The sequence below is a fragment of the Cebidichthys violaceus genome, unplaced genomic scaffold (assembly GCF_023349555.1).
Source record: "Cebidichthys violaceus isolate CVI_PGR_0920_01 unplaced genomic scaffold, fCebVio1.0.p SCAF_92, whole genome shotgun sequence".
Taxonomy (NCBI): Eukaryota; Metazoa; Chordata; class Actinopteri; order Perciformes; family Stichaeidae; genus Cebidichthys; species Cebidichthys violaceus.
Genome location: NW_027176978.1, coordinates 545,056 through 562,829, shown reverse-complemented (window position 1 = coordinate 562,829; position 17,774 = coordinate 545,056). Strand labels below are relative to the sequence as shown.

General features: G+C 40.5%; 1 protein-coding gene across 1 annotated transcript in view; it reads right to left on the bottom strand.

Moving 5' to 3' along the window:
- The window catches only part of tmem184a (transmembrane protein 184a), a 20,390-nt gene extending 2,616 nt beyond the window's left edge, over window positions 1–17,774 (bottom strand). The window contains exons 1-8 of the mRNA XM_068704433.1: window positions 17,374–17,774; window positions 16,824–17,045; window positions 11,395–11,560; window positions 10,418–10,508; window positions 7,540–7,615; window positions 3,321–3,412; window positions 1,733–1,902; window positions 1,458–1,655 (exon numbers count right to left, since the gene is read on the bottom strand). Of these exons, the coding sequence (XP_068560534.1) occupies window positions 1,458–1,655; window positions 1,733–1,902; window positions 3,321–3,412; window positions 7,540–7,615; window positions 10,418–10,508; window positions 11,395–11,560; window positions 16,824–17,045 (1,015 nt within the window). The 5' untranslated portion in view covers window positions 17,374–17,774. The remainder of the gene's footprint in view (window positions 1–1,457; window positions 1,656–1,732; window positions 1,903–3,320; window positions 3,413–7,539; window positions 7,616–10,417; window positions 10,509–11,394; window positions 11,561–16,823; window positions 17,046–17,373) is intronic.

The following is a 17,774-nucleotide window of genomic DNA, read 5'->3' as shown; positions in this document are numbered from 1 at the left end:
CTGTCAAACCCTTTCACATCATTATACTTTAACCAATCATTTTATCCCATCACCCCCATTGATTTCTATCTTGATTTAAAAAGAAGTAGATACAGAAACGTTTCACTTTTCATCATTGCCTCCAGTACTTCTGCATGTTAAGCAGCTCAAGGGAACACAGGGTTTCCTATAGCAGGAGAAAAAAGGCAAAGTGATTGATATCACTGCGGAAGGCTTTTCCCATGGCTTCCATTTGTCTTTTGCGCAAGCAGCACTGACGTCAAGGGATGCCACTCCCTCCCTGTGCTGCTACTGTACTGTGGCGTTTCAATCCCTTTTCATCTTCCTCTTCATTGTTTAACTGGCAACTGTCCTCCGAGTCATGAGTAACAACAGGCCTCACGCAGGAAGCACTATAAGAACAAATGTCTTAATATTTTTGTTTGTATCCACAATTTGATTGAGTTAGCACTCACTGATTTCTGAGATTCACCAATGTTTTCTTAGTTTTGCTCTTCTTTTAGGTAGGAGGAAATGTTACAAGTGGTCGAGAGCAGGTTTGAAATTTGATGAACAAAAAAAAAAAAAAGAATATTATATATAATTAACATTAAGCTTCTGAATGCCTTACATCCTGCTCCTCAATGCTTTTTGAATCTCCTGTAACACCAGTTCTGACGCTCAAGCTGATGCTGAAGTTCTTCTTCCAGCCTTTTCTTTGGTGGCATCTCTCTTAATTCTTGTAGTTTGAGGAGTATTTGCACACAACACCTGCACTTATAGAGTGTTTAAGGAGCGTTACCTACGCTTATAATAAACACCGGCCACACACACCCCTAATTTATGATCACATTGGATCATCATTCAGGGCAGATTTGGATGATTAAGAACGTTTGGTGAATCAGGAGATGACTTCCCTTATTTTTAAAATTAATAGAAAATAGAAGAGATATTTAAGAGAATATTGCTGCACGAGGCCCAACGTGTGCCCTTGGTCAGGTTGGAAGTCAGCAGGGGCTTCATCAGCCTGACACACCGATCACAACAGGGGTGACCGTGGCTAAGTGGAGAGCAGGGCCGCCTTTCAATCAGAGGGTCGGCGGTTCGATGAGCAAGACACTTAACCCCAAGATTGCTCCCGTAGCTGCGTCTACGGTGTGTAGATAGATACCGAATTGTAAGTCGCTTTGGATAAAAGCGTCTGCTAAATGACTGTCATGTAATGTAACAACAGCACTACATTTAATTCAAGTACAAATGTGTAAGCATATGGGCATTCCAGCTGCTTCCTTCAGTCAAAATAAAGTGCTTGAATGTGAAATCTAACTTTAGAAGTCAGTGTGACTGGACTAAATGGCTGCAGAGGAATGCAATTACTGTTGCTAACACTTTCAAGCCAGTGTCAGTCCATATTCTGTGGGGGAGAAGGGGGGGGGGGGGGGGGCAAGAGGTGATGAAGTACAGACTACAGCGCTTACCTGGCACATCATTTTTTTTCTCCTGGTAGACGGTGCAGGTGAAGGCGTATCGGAGGGCAATAGCAGCAAAGAACATTTCGATGCAGGTGATGAAGTTCTGCCAGCCTGCGGCCACGGTGCCGGCGCCGACCATTTGTCCATCGATGACGAGCGCTTTGGGTATGACGCCCCAGCGCTCCAGGATGGCGAGGACCATTCCTGCGAAGCAGCAACATTTTAATCAGCGATTTATACTTCTATGTACGGATACAGAAAAAGTGAACGAGCAAACTTACCTTGCCAGAACGATAAGAAGATGACAGATTTGATCGTGAGGAATTTCAGCACTGGTTCGTACGGCCTGAGCAGGTCACTTGTTGCGAAGAAGAAGAGGAAGAGAGCGTAGAGAGCCAGACTGACTGACAAGTTGTAGATGATGGTGATATATAGGTATCCTCCATTGATGCTGCACAGAAAGTAGGGAAAGTCACATAAATACAAATTTGGTAAATTTACGACCGGCGAAATACCATCTGTGATCATATGACAAGCCAGCATAGAGAAACTTCCATACATTTTTTTCAGGGCCACAATTTATTCATGTTTTTGACCTATTTATTACTTTAGGCTGAATTAAAAAGACTGGCAGCTTAAATTTGACGACCTTTTTCAGCCATATTGTTAGCGCAGCTGGAAGTAAAAGCCCTTTCAGCATCTTACTTGAAGCAGTGAATAAAGCCTGTTGGTACTCGTCCTTCTTATTTCAGGACGCATTTGATAAACAGGCAGACTTCCATTGTCAGACTGCCTTTCTACCCTCTTTGCATTCCGGAGAGCTTCTCCGAGGCCTCAGCTGCGACTACACTAATTACTCCTATCCATAGAGTGCATGGTTGGCTGAAAGCGTGTAAGTAAACAATCAGTGAATCATCATGGTCTTGCTGGAGGGCTTAAAAAAAAAAAAGAAAAAAAAAAAAAAAAGATATGAAATAAGACAAGTTACTTATGCCTGCTAATTTTGCTGTTGAAGTATATGGAGAAATAAGCAAGAAGAATGTAATCATGTCTATCTTTTAGCTCGACAGTAAGAGGGTAATGATATCAAGCTGATTGGAAATGTCTGTCGCAAGCCCTTCTTGAACTCTGTGCTTCTTCTGAGTAGTTCAGAAACAAGTGTCGCCACAGCTGAATCTTCAGAAAGAGACACGGAGCCGAGAGGCGGAGAAGAGCACCTGAAAATAAGTCAGACAGTTTATGGGCTGCAGATTTTATAGCTTTTGATTACACACTAAAGACAATTTTATTGATGTATTACCCTCTCCATATTCTTTTGGGACCTTTATAGTCTCATATGGTACAACTGCCAATACACTAAAATTAAGTTTGTCAGTCTGCAATTTGCCTCCGTCTTTGTACGACATTCAAAAGCAAAAGCATGAAATGAAACAATAGATCTTCCGTTCTAATATTGTGCTTTACTGAGTGCAACATACAATAAGAATTAAGTGTCTTCATTTCAAGACACCCACTTCATCTGGGGAAAACTTATGAAGAAATATAGTTTCTTTAGCACATCTATCGAAAACCCTTGAATCACTCTTTGCAATACCAACAACAGCCAGAAGGATGCGATTATGGCCGACGCAACCTGCAGTGAAGTACCTGCAGACTCCCACAGGAAAGTTTGATCCCAGCGCTTTCTGTCTGAAATGAAACCCTTTAATTCTAAACATCTTCATCGTGCCAACTGCGAAGAGGTGATATAATTATCTCCATTTTGCAAATTATTTCCATGTGCACATAAAACGCACACAAGCCTCCTGGCAATGACATGGAATGTGTAAGATACATAACGAATGAAATGGAAAGAGAGGTGCTGCTCACTTAAAATCTCCATCGTGATATTTGCCAAAGGCCTGCAGGATGATGGTGATGACTGCCATGATGGGTTTGACAACGCAGAACTGGAGAGTCGCCTGGAGAACACATTACGATTCAGAAAGAGACACCCAAACAAGCAAGGACACCATGGAGGAGGAGGAAGACGGAGGATGAAAAAGAAAGTCAGAATCGGTTTGCACGTCTTATGACCTGAAAAAGATCTGTAACTGCTCACTGACAACAAGCAAGCACACAAATTAAAAAGGTTATATCTTGTTTGTTTAATCCGTACAAGTGTAAAAAATACTATTTGCTGTTTTATAGGTGGTTATCTTGAGTAAAAGTCTTATTTTTAAGCTTGAAATCTTAGTACAGATCACTCAAATAACATAACCTGTTAAAAAAAGCAATTTTTTTTTTTTACACAGCCCAACGTAATACAATTCAACCTCTGGATTTCACCCATCCTAAGATTTAGGAGCCCTGGGCGGCTGTAAAGCGCTCAGGAAGCAACATGGGGTTCAGTGTCTTGCTAAAGGACACATCATGTGGACGGGGAGAGCCGGGGATCAAACTACCAACCTTAGAATTAAAAAGGTCAATCCGCCCTAAAGCCACAGCTTTAGAGGTGCTTGGAGGTGGATTTTGGACATTTCCAGGCCAGTCATTTGTGCTAAGCTAACTTAGCACAAACATTATGTTATTCGTTTATTACGTTTTATCGCAAATGACACATTTCAGACTCGCTGTTCTCTGTATCACATCTCTTTTCTCATTTAAATCAAGCAACTTGTTGACCTTAGAGATCACTCACATATGGTTTCAGGTATTCAGCCCTTGTTAATGAACTGCACACTGCCCTTATTAAACTCATTCCCCCTGGGAGATTTTAAAGCTTTATTAACTGATGTTTTACATGATTCTTCTAACAGTTTCCTTGCTTATCAAGTAGTTGTGTTGTTTCTGTTTTGCTTATTGTGTTCTTGTGAATGATTCTGTGAATGTCCCTCTTGGAAAATAGATTTGAATGTCAAAGAGACTGCCTGATTAAATCAAAATAATAATAATAACTGGCTGCTGGCTGCAGCCTTATACTTAAAGGACGGATATTAGAGTGCTATCAATATTCTCATCTAATTACCAGCAAGTAAGAAAATAAGCACATTTCCTTAAATGTCAAACTATTACATTAATTAAAAAGGCAATAAAAAGCATTTAATACGTCCGTTGTTAAAGTTGTCGTTCTGGAAAGCAAACAATCTGATAGTGATGTCTTCATGGTGATGTGGATAGGGAGGGTGTTTTGCAGGGGAAGACTGGAGGACAGGTGTCCTCTGTGTTGTGTACTGAAGCCTGAACCAACCAATTTGACAGAGGTTGCTCCAAACTCCCATCCCCGTTGCGGCACTTGAAAAGCAACAGATCAGGAGCGTTCGACTTGATTAGCCAGAGGGAGGCTGTTTTGAACGGCCATCTAAGTCGGACGCGGGCTTGACAAAATGACATCAATAATCATTTAGATAACTGATTTGCTTTGAGAATATTAAGTGACAGGTTGGCACTAGAACAGACACAGGGAAAGCAAAAACTGTCAGAACCAAAAGCTTCAAAGCAAATCATTTTTGCACGATACTTCCTGACATGCTTAATATTCCAAACACAATGCATGTTCATAATACTAGTAGATTAAAAGTCAAACCACCGTTTCTGCTTCAAATCAATTTAGTTAATAACCGCACACAGACTCTATACACATCTAGTGATATAGTTTAATACTGAGCTACATGTGTGTCAGTGTGAACGGCACAACACAAATGTAAGAGAACAGAATACGTTCATTAACTATATATACTTAGACTATACATACTTAATAATAGCTCTACTTCAAACTGGTGCATCAAAGGGTTTCGTGAATTGAGGATGACATGCACATCTGTTATATTCACCACATTTGACTTTTATTTTGTCATCAGCCTGCCGGCGTTTTCCATTACAATACTAAATAATTTCTCAGAGCATTCACAGCTTGAAACGACCGGAAGCATTTTTTTTTCTCCGTTATACTTTTTACCACATCAGAGTTCACTGCAAAAGTTCACTGCTGGCAACTATCGACAGAACTGCTTTTTAAATTTCTCCTGAGTCCCATTAAACAGCAACACCCCTCTACTTTGTAGATTGGGTATTACAATACAGACACTCAAAGCTGATTCTTCAAAACTGATTGAACAGTTTAATTAACACATTTATGTATCTGAGACACAAGGTCAATGTTGTTATTGTCATCCTCACACTCAGCAGGAATTAAAGAGGCAAGAGTGGACAGCAGGACAGATGTTATGTAACTCTCTCTGATCAAATCTCTGTCCGATATCAATAAATTAGTTTAATTTTCTACATCAACTGCTTGTGCATTCTGGCTGCTGTTCTTCCCTTTAAAGACCCATTGAAACGGAAATTAGAACGCCTTCAGCTTCTTCACTGTTTATATTTTACAATGAAATGGAATATTTGAACGGTGTACAACTACAAGAGGGATTTAAATCAAATCCTTTGCATTTGATTGAACGGCAAAAACATCTACCTTGTCGCTAAAAGTTGCAGATTGATTGATGGACGGATGTCATATTATTGGTTGAAATTGGTTGGTACTAGCTTACGTAAGAAAAAGATTATTAGATTTTGACATAAAAATACGAACAAATAATTTTTTTTGCAGATATTGTTAAATAGGTGCACAATATCACCAGAGACATGATCTACAAGAGTTAAAAAGGCATATTTCATTTTATCTTGACTTTAAGGGGAAGAAAATGAAAGACTAAATAATTCAATTTGTGTAGTGAAAGAGTACAGTATTACGGGTCTTGTGCTGTACGAATGCAGTCACATGCCCAACATTTAGGAAAATAAGACCTTAAAGTGTCTAAAAACGTGATAACGGACTTAAACTGAAATGTAAAAAAGAAAGCTTTGGATGAAACGGCAGCTTATCCTCTAACCTTACCCCTCAGAACCACAATTAATCCAGGCTGCTTTTCCATATCAGTGATTCATTTGTTAACCACTCATCTAATCAAATAGTGACGCTTCCCCAAGATGTGCAAAGAATTTCAATGTTTTTTTCCCCCGACCGCACCACCCACAAAGTGGATCAAGGCCATTCAGATGTTGTGCTCTGCCATGGTCCTGTCCACTAGTTATAGTATTCGACTTTGATGTGCTGCTGCAGATATTTCGCCTTGAAGTTGTCTTTTAAAGACGAACGCACGGGTGTTTTCTCCAAGTGACAACACTATGTGATCTCAATATTATTGAGTTTTGCAGTTATAATAAATAAATAAATAAGTCAGATAGCAGATTATCACTGCTTTGAATCCACTCACTTCCTGGGAGTTGACCTGCAAAACAGCAATTAATAGTCTGAAGTGTCCAATATATTGATTTCTGAAATTTTCTGTTGATGAATGTTAATGTGGGTGACCTATTTTAAAAAGGCAGAATAAATCAGTGCTAAGCTCTTGCTTGAGGCCAACACTTTCGCAGCACTGACACCCAGCAGACTCCAACAGAGCTGATGGGGGTTTTATGCTACAATGTATAATGCTCTTTTAAAAAGTGTGCGGATCTTTAATTGTCCTCTCACAAAGAGATAACCTTTAACTACGATTTCTTTCAGATATGCCACCGGAGAGAACTTGCCGTGTTTTCCTTTTAAAAACACTCCTGTGGAGTCGACATCGATTGTTTATCACTTGCCACTTCTAAAGAAAAAAGAAAAAATTTCATTTCACCATATATTTTGTTTTGAAGACATAACTCTCAGTTCCAATTTTTTTTTTTTTTATCAGCGTTGGGCTAGTAGATTGTGCAGCATCCCAAGACATCGGGAGGGAGCTCTGCGCTGACAGCTCACATCATCTCTCTGTGTTTATCATCATACTGCTTTCACCTGGCCTCAGTTGCTTTTGATTCTTTTCTCTTTTTTTTTGTTAAACCAGTGGATGTTATCCTCTGAAAAGCACACAGCCAATTATAACACCTGTCATTTTTAAGCAGTCTGGAGATCTGGGCAGAATGGTAATTTACAGCGCTCTATCTTTTGTTGTTTTTTTTGTTTTCCCCAAGACAATTTGACATATTCCTATTTTCAGTGGGTGTAAATAAACTTCAGTGGTCAAAAGGAGCATCTCTTGTGCCGAGATAAGGGGATGAGGCTCACCTGTTTGCAGAATCTTAAGAAGCCGATGGAGTAGCTCATTCCGCCGAGGCAGCAGGTACCGTACAGACAACTTGACCTGTGAAGACAAGAGGACATGAAGTCAACACTGAAACATTTAGCACCAGATAACAGAAGCTAGTTAAAGAATGTATTGAGTGACACGTAAAATAGAAACACAGGTACTTTGTATTACAACAGCTATAACACACAATAAACACTTAGCTTGCTTAAATGTTTTTATTTTTTGTTTCACCGATTAGTCAATTCATCAAATTAAAATGGATTGTTTTAGAATTTTTTTCAAACAAAAATGCCTGACATTTGATCAACAGATCAATCTATAATAAAAATTGTTGTTACTGCTTTATCTGGTTTTCTGTTAACTCAGTTCTACGGTATATTTTCTGAGTGCTGCTGTATTTGACTGCGATGTATTGAAAGATGTTCCAAATAGTTTGACCACATCATTTACTTTACGCATGTAGGATCAAAAATATAAAAAACACAAAACTAATAAAATGTACTAGGTTAAAAATAGTCAAAAATTGGCACTGACAATTGACAAAAAAAAAAATGCCACAAATTGAGACTATAGTTTTACGTGACAAAATACCAATTGGGAGTTATTTAGATCTACAGTATATAAAACCATGAATGTAAAGTGAAAGAAGCTGCTTACACCAGATTGTGTGCAGTTGCGCACACACACAATCATCTTCATTTTGATTCATTTGTAATACTAGCATTTGGAGCATTATTGAAAAACAAATATCGCGGCCATTTTATTTCATGTCCATAGAACAATACATGTACCATGAACAGTAGTGGCTCAAGGCGTTGTGTGAGACAGTGGATTTAAAGGCTGCTTGGTCTTACGGCGTCTTTAGCAGATTAACTTAATGGTTTAGGGCTAAAACAACAAACTGGTCTGACAATACTGAGGAACTGGGCGGTAGGTTAGACTTTTTTTTCCCTGAAGAAGCTCTGTAACCAGCATAAGTAATAACATTTGTATACCTATCTTTTGTTTATTGGATTACTACTGTAAGTGGTGTGTTTAGGAGGCAGTTTAGGGGGTGGGGAGGCAGATGGAATAAATACACTGGTGAGAAAGGCTGACTCTGCTGACGGAGTCTGGAAGAAGCAGACATGAGGATTAGGTCTAAATTCAGATTCCCCCTAAAGCATACTTGCCAACCTTCCCGATTTTTATTTACCCTCTCCCGGTTTCCTCGCCGGGTTGCAATTTGCCCATTTTATGACAAATTATATATATATATAAACTATACGACTCTAAAAGTCTACTGTTTCCACTTGGACAACAACACAAGCTCGCACCTCATCCTCCTCAGCGAGTGATAGACAAGGAGTGAAATGGGGGGTAATAAGAGAGAAAGACTCAACCTGCTGCGTGAGCAGGACAGCCGTGACCGGAGGAGCGCTTTAACCTCTCGGTTAGTATGCAGCGTTTTAAAGGCTGCTGTCTCTGGGCATTAATCAGCGCCTCTCTGGCAGTGACCGTCTGCAAGCCTGTGCATAATGAAGCCTCTGTGGGATTCCGCTCAGCCCTTTAGGCCCGAGCCCCGCATAGGTTATAACATCGAGGGCTCTGGCTTGGCTTGTATCCGCGACATGTCCTGGGAGGGACTCAGTTGTTCGGCTGGGATGGACCACATAGCGCTGTAAGGCGCGTCTTTCAGTTTAATTAAAAAGGCATTCGTTTCATAACGATTCTTTTATAGTAAAGTATTGTTTTTTTGTAATTTTTTTTGTGATTAGAAGCATTTTCCAAAATGTTTGTTGTGTTTTTTGCAGGTTTGTAATCCAGAAGGGTTCATAACAAACAAAAAAAATATCCAAATACCAAATTTGAAAACAGAATACTTACCCAACAAACAAATAATCGAATAGTCTACACGTCGTATTTTAATTCTTTTCAGAATTGTAGATTACTGACAAACACTCAAATGCATCGTCATCACTTGCAAATGAGAGCATGTATATTCATTCAAATAGAATTTGAAAAACAAATTTGGATTTGCCCGCAGAGTGAAAGTATTTCCTGCTCTTCGTTAATTCCCACAGAACCTGTGTATATCTAAGGCGTATTATTTAACAATATCACACTTAATCAAGTTGATTAATGGGAACATCACAAATTTAACTGAAGCTTATATTGATGTACAACATTTATTAGAAACGGAGTAGGTTTAATGTGCAGCTAAAAAGGCAGAGACCATGTTTCCAACATGCTAACACAACGGTAATGGCGTACATACATTAAATGTGTGATCTCATTAATCTGCCATGCTGCTGATTAAAACATACTTGACTTGAGCATTAACACGCTACAATATTATCCACAATATTTTATGTCTCTCGAAATCCTAAAGGGCGCGTAACAGCAAGGCAGCGCAGGGATTTTAATCTAAAACAAGATGTAGAATTTATGCCTCGTCCCCAGTGGACAGCGCTGAGCGATGCCACCATTTATCAGAACTCAACATTAGTGTCTCCACTGTCTTAAGAACCTGCAAAAGAGCTGCTGCGCTGCGGCTGAGTCGGCCATAAAACACAGCCTGTCTGAGGCTGGTCAGAAGCTCCGAGATAAAAGGACAAGATTCACAGATTAACAACATACTTGTTTGTTGCTCTTTCACTGGGTTGTTCGCACCAAATGCTAATTCAAGGGCGGCAAGATGCACCTTCTGTGATTGTAAACATGAAGACAAAACCATATTGTAATTTGTCCAAGTTGAGCTTAAGTGAAGGTTATACTTCGGTGAACTTATCATTTGAAAAGTATTTGAAAAATCTTCCGGGCCAGTACCAAACCAAACCGGTATGTACATGTATGAACTGGAAGGAAATCACTCACTGTATTGTCTTCCCTCGGATCTCTGACATGATCCCGCTCTCTCCTCCCAGATACTCAAAGGACAGGCTCAGGAAATTGTAAATGACAAACGCTGTGACAGAAAGAAAAGAGTTACTTCTTAAACTCATGAACCACGGCATGATTTCGACTGCAGAATATCTCGTCACCTTCAAGTAGAACTTCATTTGAAGAAAGGTCAAATCATTTCAGAGGAGAAAACGTCCACATGATAAAAAATAATTAGTCCTACATTTTGGAACAATAAATGTTTCAGGCCTTACATTAAGAAGCTTCCAAGGGTTCTGTGTCTTGGAAATCCCTTCCTAATCCTTTGTTGCTATTTAAAGAGGGATTAAATGAAGCTAATGCAGATGGTGTCCAGTCAAGAGAAGGTTCATTATGTTTTAGCCGCAGCCGCTGGTGGCATTCCAGCCTTACTGCTTTCTGATGCGCTGCACTTATCAATCAGCCACAAAATTGGCCCCGAAAACTGGAAACTAATCTCCTGAATAATGTATTTCCTACTTTTCCCCCTTTCTCAAATTACTTGTAATCCATTTTGCATATCATTCACCTTTGACATTAGTAAAGTACATTGGTCTTAAAACATACAAAACAAATACACAATGACAGTTGCAATGTGCAAAGGCAATTGAACTACAATGTACAGAACAGTGTTTATAGACTATCTGAATATTGCAAATCACTGCAGAATAACAAATACATTTGAAAAAATATCCTAAATGTGTTTTTTTTTTGTCATCTGCATGCACTAAAACCAGAGCTCAAAGAAGAATGTTCCTAAGACGACTCCTCCTAGAGACGTAACACCTCAAATAATGACGTCTACGTGAGAACAATGACTGGTGTGCAAAACTAGTTTGGTCAGTTCCTCGTCTATTCTTTCCTGGCAGCAATGTAAAAAATGAAGACGTTATCACGCAGATGACGTGAAGGGAAGCGCCTGTGAGCCTTACCTTCGTAGCAGTCTCGCACAGAATCAAAGTAGACGTAGTACTGGTCGTTGCTGATAAAGAGCAGGCTGAGCCAAGAATCAAAGGCATAAACTGGCACGATGAACAGGATGCGGATGATGTAGCGCTGCTCGTTGGGGACAGTGTAGGACCGAAGGTGTGTATAGATCTGAAAATACATAAACAAAGAATATTAAAAGCATAAACATGAAGAATGCTAACTCCCCGATCAGACTGAACAACAAGGAAACTTAAATTCTGAACACGATGTAGGAGATTAAAATAGAAAAAGGACATACTGTAGCCAACGAGGTTTTCCTATAGCCATGACTCTAAGGCAATATACAGCACATGGCTGTGAACAACGTGATATGTCAACAACCAGGGAGCTTATGAAAAACAATAAAATAGGCTCTTTAACGCAATGACTTTATTCATAGCTACATCTGATCTTGCATTGGCTCTGTGTGTGTGTGTGTGTGTGTGTGTGTGTGTGTGTGTGTGTGTGTGTGTGTGTGTGTGTGTGTAGATCTGTCACTGTGAAACACGGCGGACTAGAATAAAAAGAGATCACCCGACTCCCATTTTAATGACGTCCAAAACATTTCAGCTTTGGCCACACCTCATATTGTACAGCTATAACTTCAAATACAGAAGCAGACAATATGATCAGTAAAGTTCACTGAGCTGATGAAAAGGTCTTAACCTTTACCTTTTAAAACACAAACACACAACTCCTACATGCCCCCGTACGGCCTCCATAAAGGTGATATGGTGCAGCTGACAACATTTACTGGAATACACACAGCATATGGCAGACCATCCGACTGATCATTCTTTCTAGTGACCTTTAGTTTTATACACAAGGCCTCATTTTTAGCGGGGCTGTAACCATCCACGTGTTGGTACCGAACCGTCACAGTCTGGGGCTCTTGATGCACGTAACGTTGTGTCAAAAAGCTTTTATCCTTATGCCGTCGGTAACATGAATAATATGAAGAGGTTAGCACACCAAGCTAATTGGCGTGCGAGCAAGTCACACTACGGTAAGCGCAAATTAAACGCAGCCACTGAAAGACCTGCCTGCGGGTTCCAGAGAGTTATGTAATGTATAAGACGAGGACGGCGCGTTGCTCCATCATTGTGGGTTATGTGAATGGAAACGCATTCGGCGGCAACCAGACATGCAGATCACCGGGATGGGAACTGTTTTGATGCTTTGAATGTTTAAATATGCCAAGGCGGAACCAATTGAAACACTGCACTTGCACGTGTTTTATTTTTCTATGTACTTTGAAAGTCATGGCATAAGTAGGGATGCACCGATCCACGTTTTTCACTTCCGATACCGATACAGATATCTGAGGTTTAGTATCGGCCGATACCGATCTGATACCGATCTAATAGAAAAAAACAGTGCTGAATCGATTTAAAAAACGCAGCCGACTACGCGCCCCCAGGTTGTCCATCGCTTTTCTCATGTTGCTGGCGTTGTCCCTCAGAATCACGTGGATTTTGCTCAACGGAATTTGCCACTTGTCAAACATTTCCTTCAGGCTAGCTGCTATCGCTTCGCTGGTGTGCGACCCACGAAAGTTTGTTGCATTTAATATTGCACTGTGTGGCACAAAAGTTTCATCCAGCCAGTGTGCTGTTAAACTTAAAAGTGACACAGGGGAAACGTCGGAGCTCCAGATGTCTGTCGTGAAACTTATCGATTTGACATCTTTTATCTCCTTCAATATGTGTTTGCACACTTTACCGTGCAGTTCAGGTAGCGCCGTCTCCGACAAATATTTTCGGCTTACCATGTCGTAGCGTGGTTCCAGGTGGTTAACTAGCAGCCGGAATCCCTTATCCCCGACAACTGAGAGCGGCTGCCCGGTTCCAGATGGCTGATCCTTTCGCTCGCTCCATTTTGAAAACAATCTATGCGGCCAGTTCGCTAGCGCATGACGTTACGCAGAGCACAACGCATATAATTGGACTGAATAGATTTGCCTTTATGGATCGGTCACATTGTCACCGATACCCGATCTAGAATTTTTTCCTATATCGGGACCGATACAGATATTGATATCGGATCGGTACATCTCTAGGCATAAGAGATGCTTTACAGTTTTGAGAAATTGTGCCGTGTTGCCTTTTGTGAAAGTGTTTGTTCAGTGTGATACAGAAGGGTTTGAAACATTCCATATGGTTATACTTCAAATAGTTTACCAAAGAGGGCAAAATGATACTGCATCAAGCTGATTTTTTTTTTTCTATCTTTGACACTATATGAATGAAAAGGAAACACATCCTTTTGCATTTGTTTTTTTTCTGCCTGTTCAGAATCCTAAATCATGGTAAGAACCGAACCGTGACCTGTGTGTACCGTTAGGTCCCTCTTTAGTCATGGCAAAACAAACACCTGTCATACAGTTTAAACACACATGAGCCAAATCCAAATGATGAATTACATTTTCGAATCCCTACTGAAATGTCCAACTTGCGACTGTGATAAAGCTGAGGTAAGTGTTGGCTTGTCCATTCTGATCTCAAGCAAATCCAGCACTTAACGATCTGTGTGTCCGTATAGAGCGATAGGTTTTAAAGTAGAGTTTAACTGCCCCTCTTAGGTAATGCTGGCAGATGACTGCTGGTTGGCTAATCTCACCAATATTAACAAATCAAAAACAAAAGCTGTTGCAACATAAAGCTGAGGGGAAACTGCCATAACCTGGCAACACCTCTGACCCAACGACAATATGGAATAGAAATACATTAATACTCTATAATGTAGTAAATCTAATTTATCCTTGCATAACTGAACTCATATCTGACTAATGCTCATAGGACCTCTTCCACCAAACAATTAGCATATTTAATAGGAAAACCTGTTAAGTTGTTTCTCCAGCATCACTGTCCCTCTGCAGATTAGAATGTAGCCCTTATTACAGACCAAAACGAATTAGGGAATATTATTGTGATGCCACAGACTTGGCAATCACGTTCTAATAATGACTGATGACTCATTCTTCATAAAATTAAAAAAAAAAAAATTAAATAAATTTAAATCACCAACCATCCAAAAGTTTCTCATCAAACCGAGATGCTTGCGCTCCATTAGTTAACTAATCGAGTGTGAGGAGGATATCCAAGTAATAACATCAAGCTCAAACTCATAACTCCCTAAAAAGGGAGAGAAAACAAACACATCATTACCACATCCATGTGTAACCTCATCACAAAATCAACAGACTGCTGAAACAATCAGTCAGTTAACTGTTTACTATAGTAACAGAAAAATAGCTATTCTAATAATAGATTGATCATACAAGTTATTTTTTTCTTATCTTTCTCTTTTATGATTTTACACTGAATATTTTTAGGTTCTGGACCGTTGGCTGAGTAAAACTAAATATGAAGAGCTTGGGCTTTAATGCAAATTATACGGCCAACAGTCAAAAAACCCCAAATATTCAGATTACAATCACAAAGAAAAGCAGCAAGTTATCACCTATGCAGAGCATTTTTGCTTGAAAAATGAGTACAAATATGAATTGTTTATCAAAATAGTGGCCTCAATAGATTAAATTGACTAACCGTTGCAGCTCTACAGTAGTTTCACTCACACTTAAGCTCACTTACCGATTCATATTTCCTTGAACATATGTTGTGCCGTTTGGATTTAAAATCTACCATCAGTGGGTGTGAATATTTTGAATTCTAAAAACCTCCATTTGTAGAAGCAAACTAAACAACATCCAGAGTCTCACTCTGCTCGACACATTCAGCTTGATTAAATGCCCATTAGAGGCAGCACATTACAGCCTGATTACTGTGAGGGGGGGGTGAAGCGAAGCAGACTGTCGACTGATGTCCTCCATTTGCCTGGAAAGCCAGAAAAGCCAACTCCGTCCTTCGTGACTCCATACAGCTGACCTGACAGTAATGCACAGTTGTATGCTGAATAATGGCTTCAAGTCAAGCTCAGATGTATTTCTGCATCGGCTGCCCCGACAGCCGAGACGAGAGGAGCCACGTTTTTGAACACACGTATAGCTTAAAGTGATTGTACATATTGTAACTCAATGTGAGGCACATGACGCAGCCACACAGCACACCATAAGAGGAGTCTGCTGCTCTCGATCCCGAATGCTTCAAGTTTCAAGGGGACCAATAAGCCCAGCAAGACAAATGAGCCACACTCAGGCGATTACTGGGCCGAGAAAGCTATGGCGACTTTACAGCAAAGGGGAACTGAGGTCATTGTCTTCCCTTGTTTGGTATTCAGAATGTGAGTTCAGGAAGTCTATAGCAATCCTCTAGAGCCAAGACAGATGAAACACCACCAGCATTGCAACACTAGTCCTGCAGATCATTTTATTCTCCCAGTGTGTCCGAAGAGATGCCTGTTGTAAAACGGCTTCATTCTCCCTGCGGCGCACTCGTTATTTATTTGTTCAATTAAAATGTCTTGTGGCAAGGGTTTGTCCAAACAAGTACTATATTAAAAACGATAGAAACCAATTTGCTGGATATTGAGTCACAAATCCCTAAACGCGGATTGTTTTCATACTCACGGGAAGCAACATGTTGATGCTGTGTGAAGATGTTGCAAAGCTTAGAAAAGTACCAAAAAAAGAACAACAACTCTTTTATTAATCACGCTTAAAATACAGACAGTTATGACTGCGTGCGCGTTAACATAAATACGACGCAGGCGTATGACTTGGATGGATGCATACTCAATTCAAGGGTTATACAATCATCGACTAAAGCTGGGAACTATAACAGCTGCACACCATTAAAACCGCGGCGAACAAGAAAACAAGAGCCTCATCCTTTAGAACGCTGGAAATGTTATCTCGATATCAATTGATTTCCCTGCTGATAATACACTGCACCCTACCGCTCTCTACCAATGATAAAACCATAATGATAAGCTATCATCTGCGCACAGCGGGTAACTCACCCACACAAGAGCCATTTATTCTTCCTGATTTCACTCCCCCCCCCCAACATACAGAGAGCTCACTGTGTATTTACTGTCCTTTTTAATCAGCTCAAGGATTTTCATCCATTTTTAATCTCAGTCAACTATAAACTAGAAGCACAACGTTCACACAATGCAGCGAGGGAGCGCAAGCACAGAGCAGAAAGAGCAGCGCCTGCCTGGAATACTTCAGGACTAGATAAGACACAGTGCCGGGGCGAGTATGAAAATAAGCGGTGCGAGCCGAGACACTGAACTCACAACACTGCGCTGTGAGGTAATAATCCTTTGTGGATATAAGAATTTGTTTTTGTCCTCTGGCAAGGGAGGTGCAACGTGTCACTCTGCACCCATCTGTGATTACATTTACACCACTGAGAGTGCAATCTTTTGAAGCTGTAGGCTATTTAATCACTTGTGTTAAGTGGTGCAGGGATTTTCTTTCACTCACCTGGTGGCATGTTATGAGCAAGGCGGCCCAGACAAAGATCCCCGAGAGGGCCTGAGCAGCCACCGTGTTCAGAAAGATGTGGTCTTCCATGATTGTCCCGTTGCTCGTTTCGATGATGGTCATATTGGACATGTCCGAATTATCGGGGAGGATTGGAGCATCCAGGTGAATCATGGAACTATTTTCGGCGGATGAATCCATGGACTCCAAAGAAATGTTCATCTGAAACAGAGAAGGGGAGAAAAAAGACACACACACACACACACACACACACACACACACACACACACACACACACATACACATAAAGTCAGTGTAAGACTTACAGGTAACATGTAGTAATACCTCCCGTGCGGGTTTGGCTGAATATTGCTCAATTGTGTCATACCGCCTACTGTGAACCCAACAAAACCGAGATTCTACCGTTGTTAATAAAAACATGTACTAATTAGTCAAATAAACTACTGTAGGTGGAGGTGGAAGACTGCAATGCTGTATAAACGGTCATTGTCTTGATATGCACCTTCTTTACAGTCAACAAACAGCTCACCTTGTCCCGGGGAGGGTGGAAGCAGCTTTATCCCGTTTAGATGGCAGGCTAGCGTCCAAAACGCAATTATGGGATCAACATGGGGAATAAACTCGCCTTTCAGAATAGACAACCGACCTAGTTCACATCCATTTACAGACGCCCCACCGACTGTATCAACGACGGGTTCAACCAGACTGGACTTCCTTGTTTCAAACAGGTGTCTGGCCAAGATCGAAGTCCACAAACTCGGAGAATAAAATCTCGCAACAAAAAACACCTCCAACAAAAAAAAACGTGTTGACAATTGTGTCGTAGCTTGTAGCGTTTACTCTGAGAAAAAAAAAAAGACGGACTTTCAAGGTAAACGACGAGGATTGGAATGTTTCCTTAAAGCGGCGAGCCGGGAGGCGCAGCAGAGA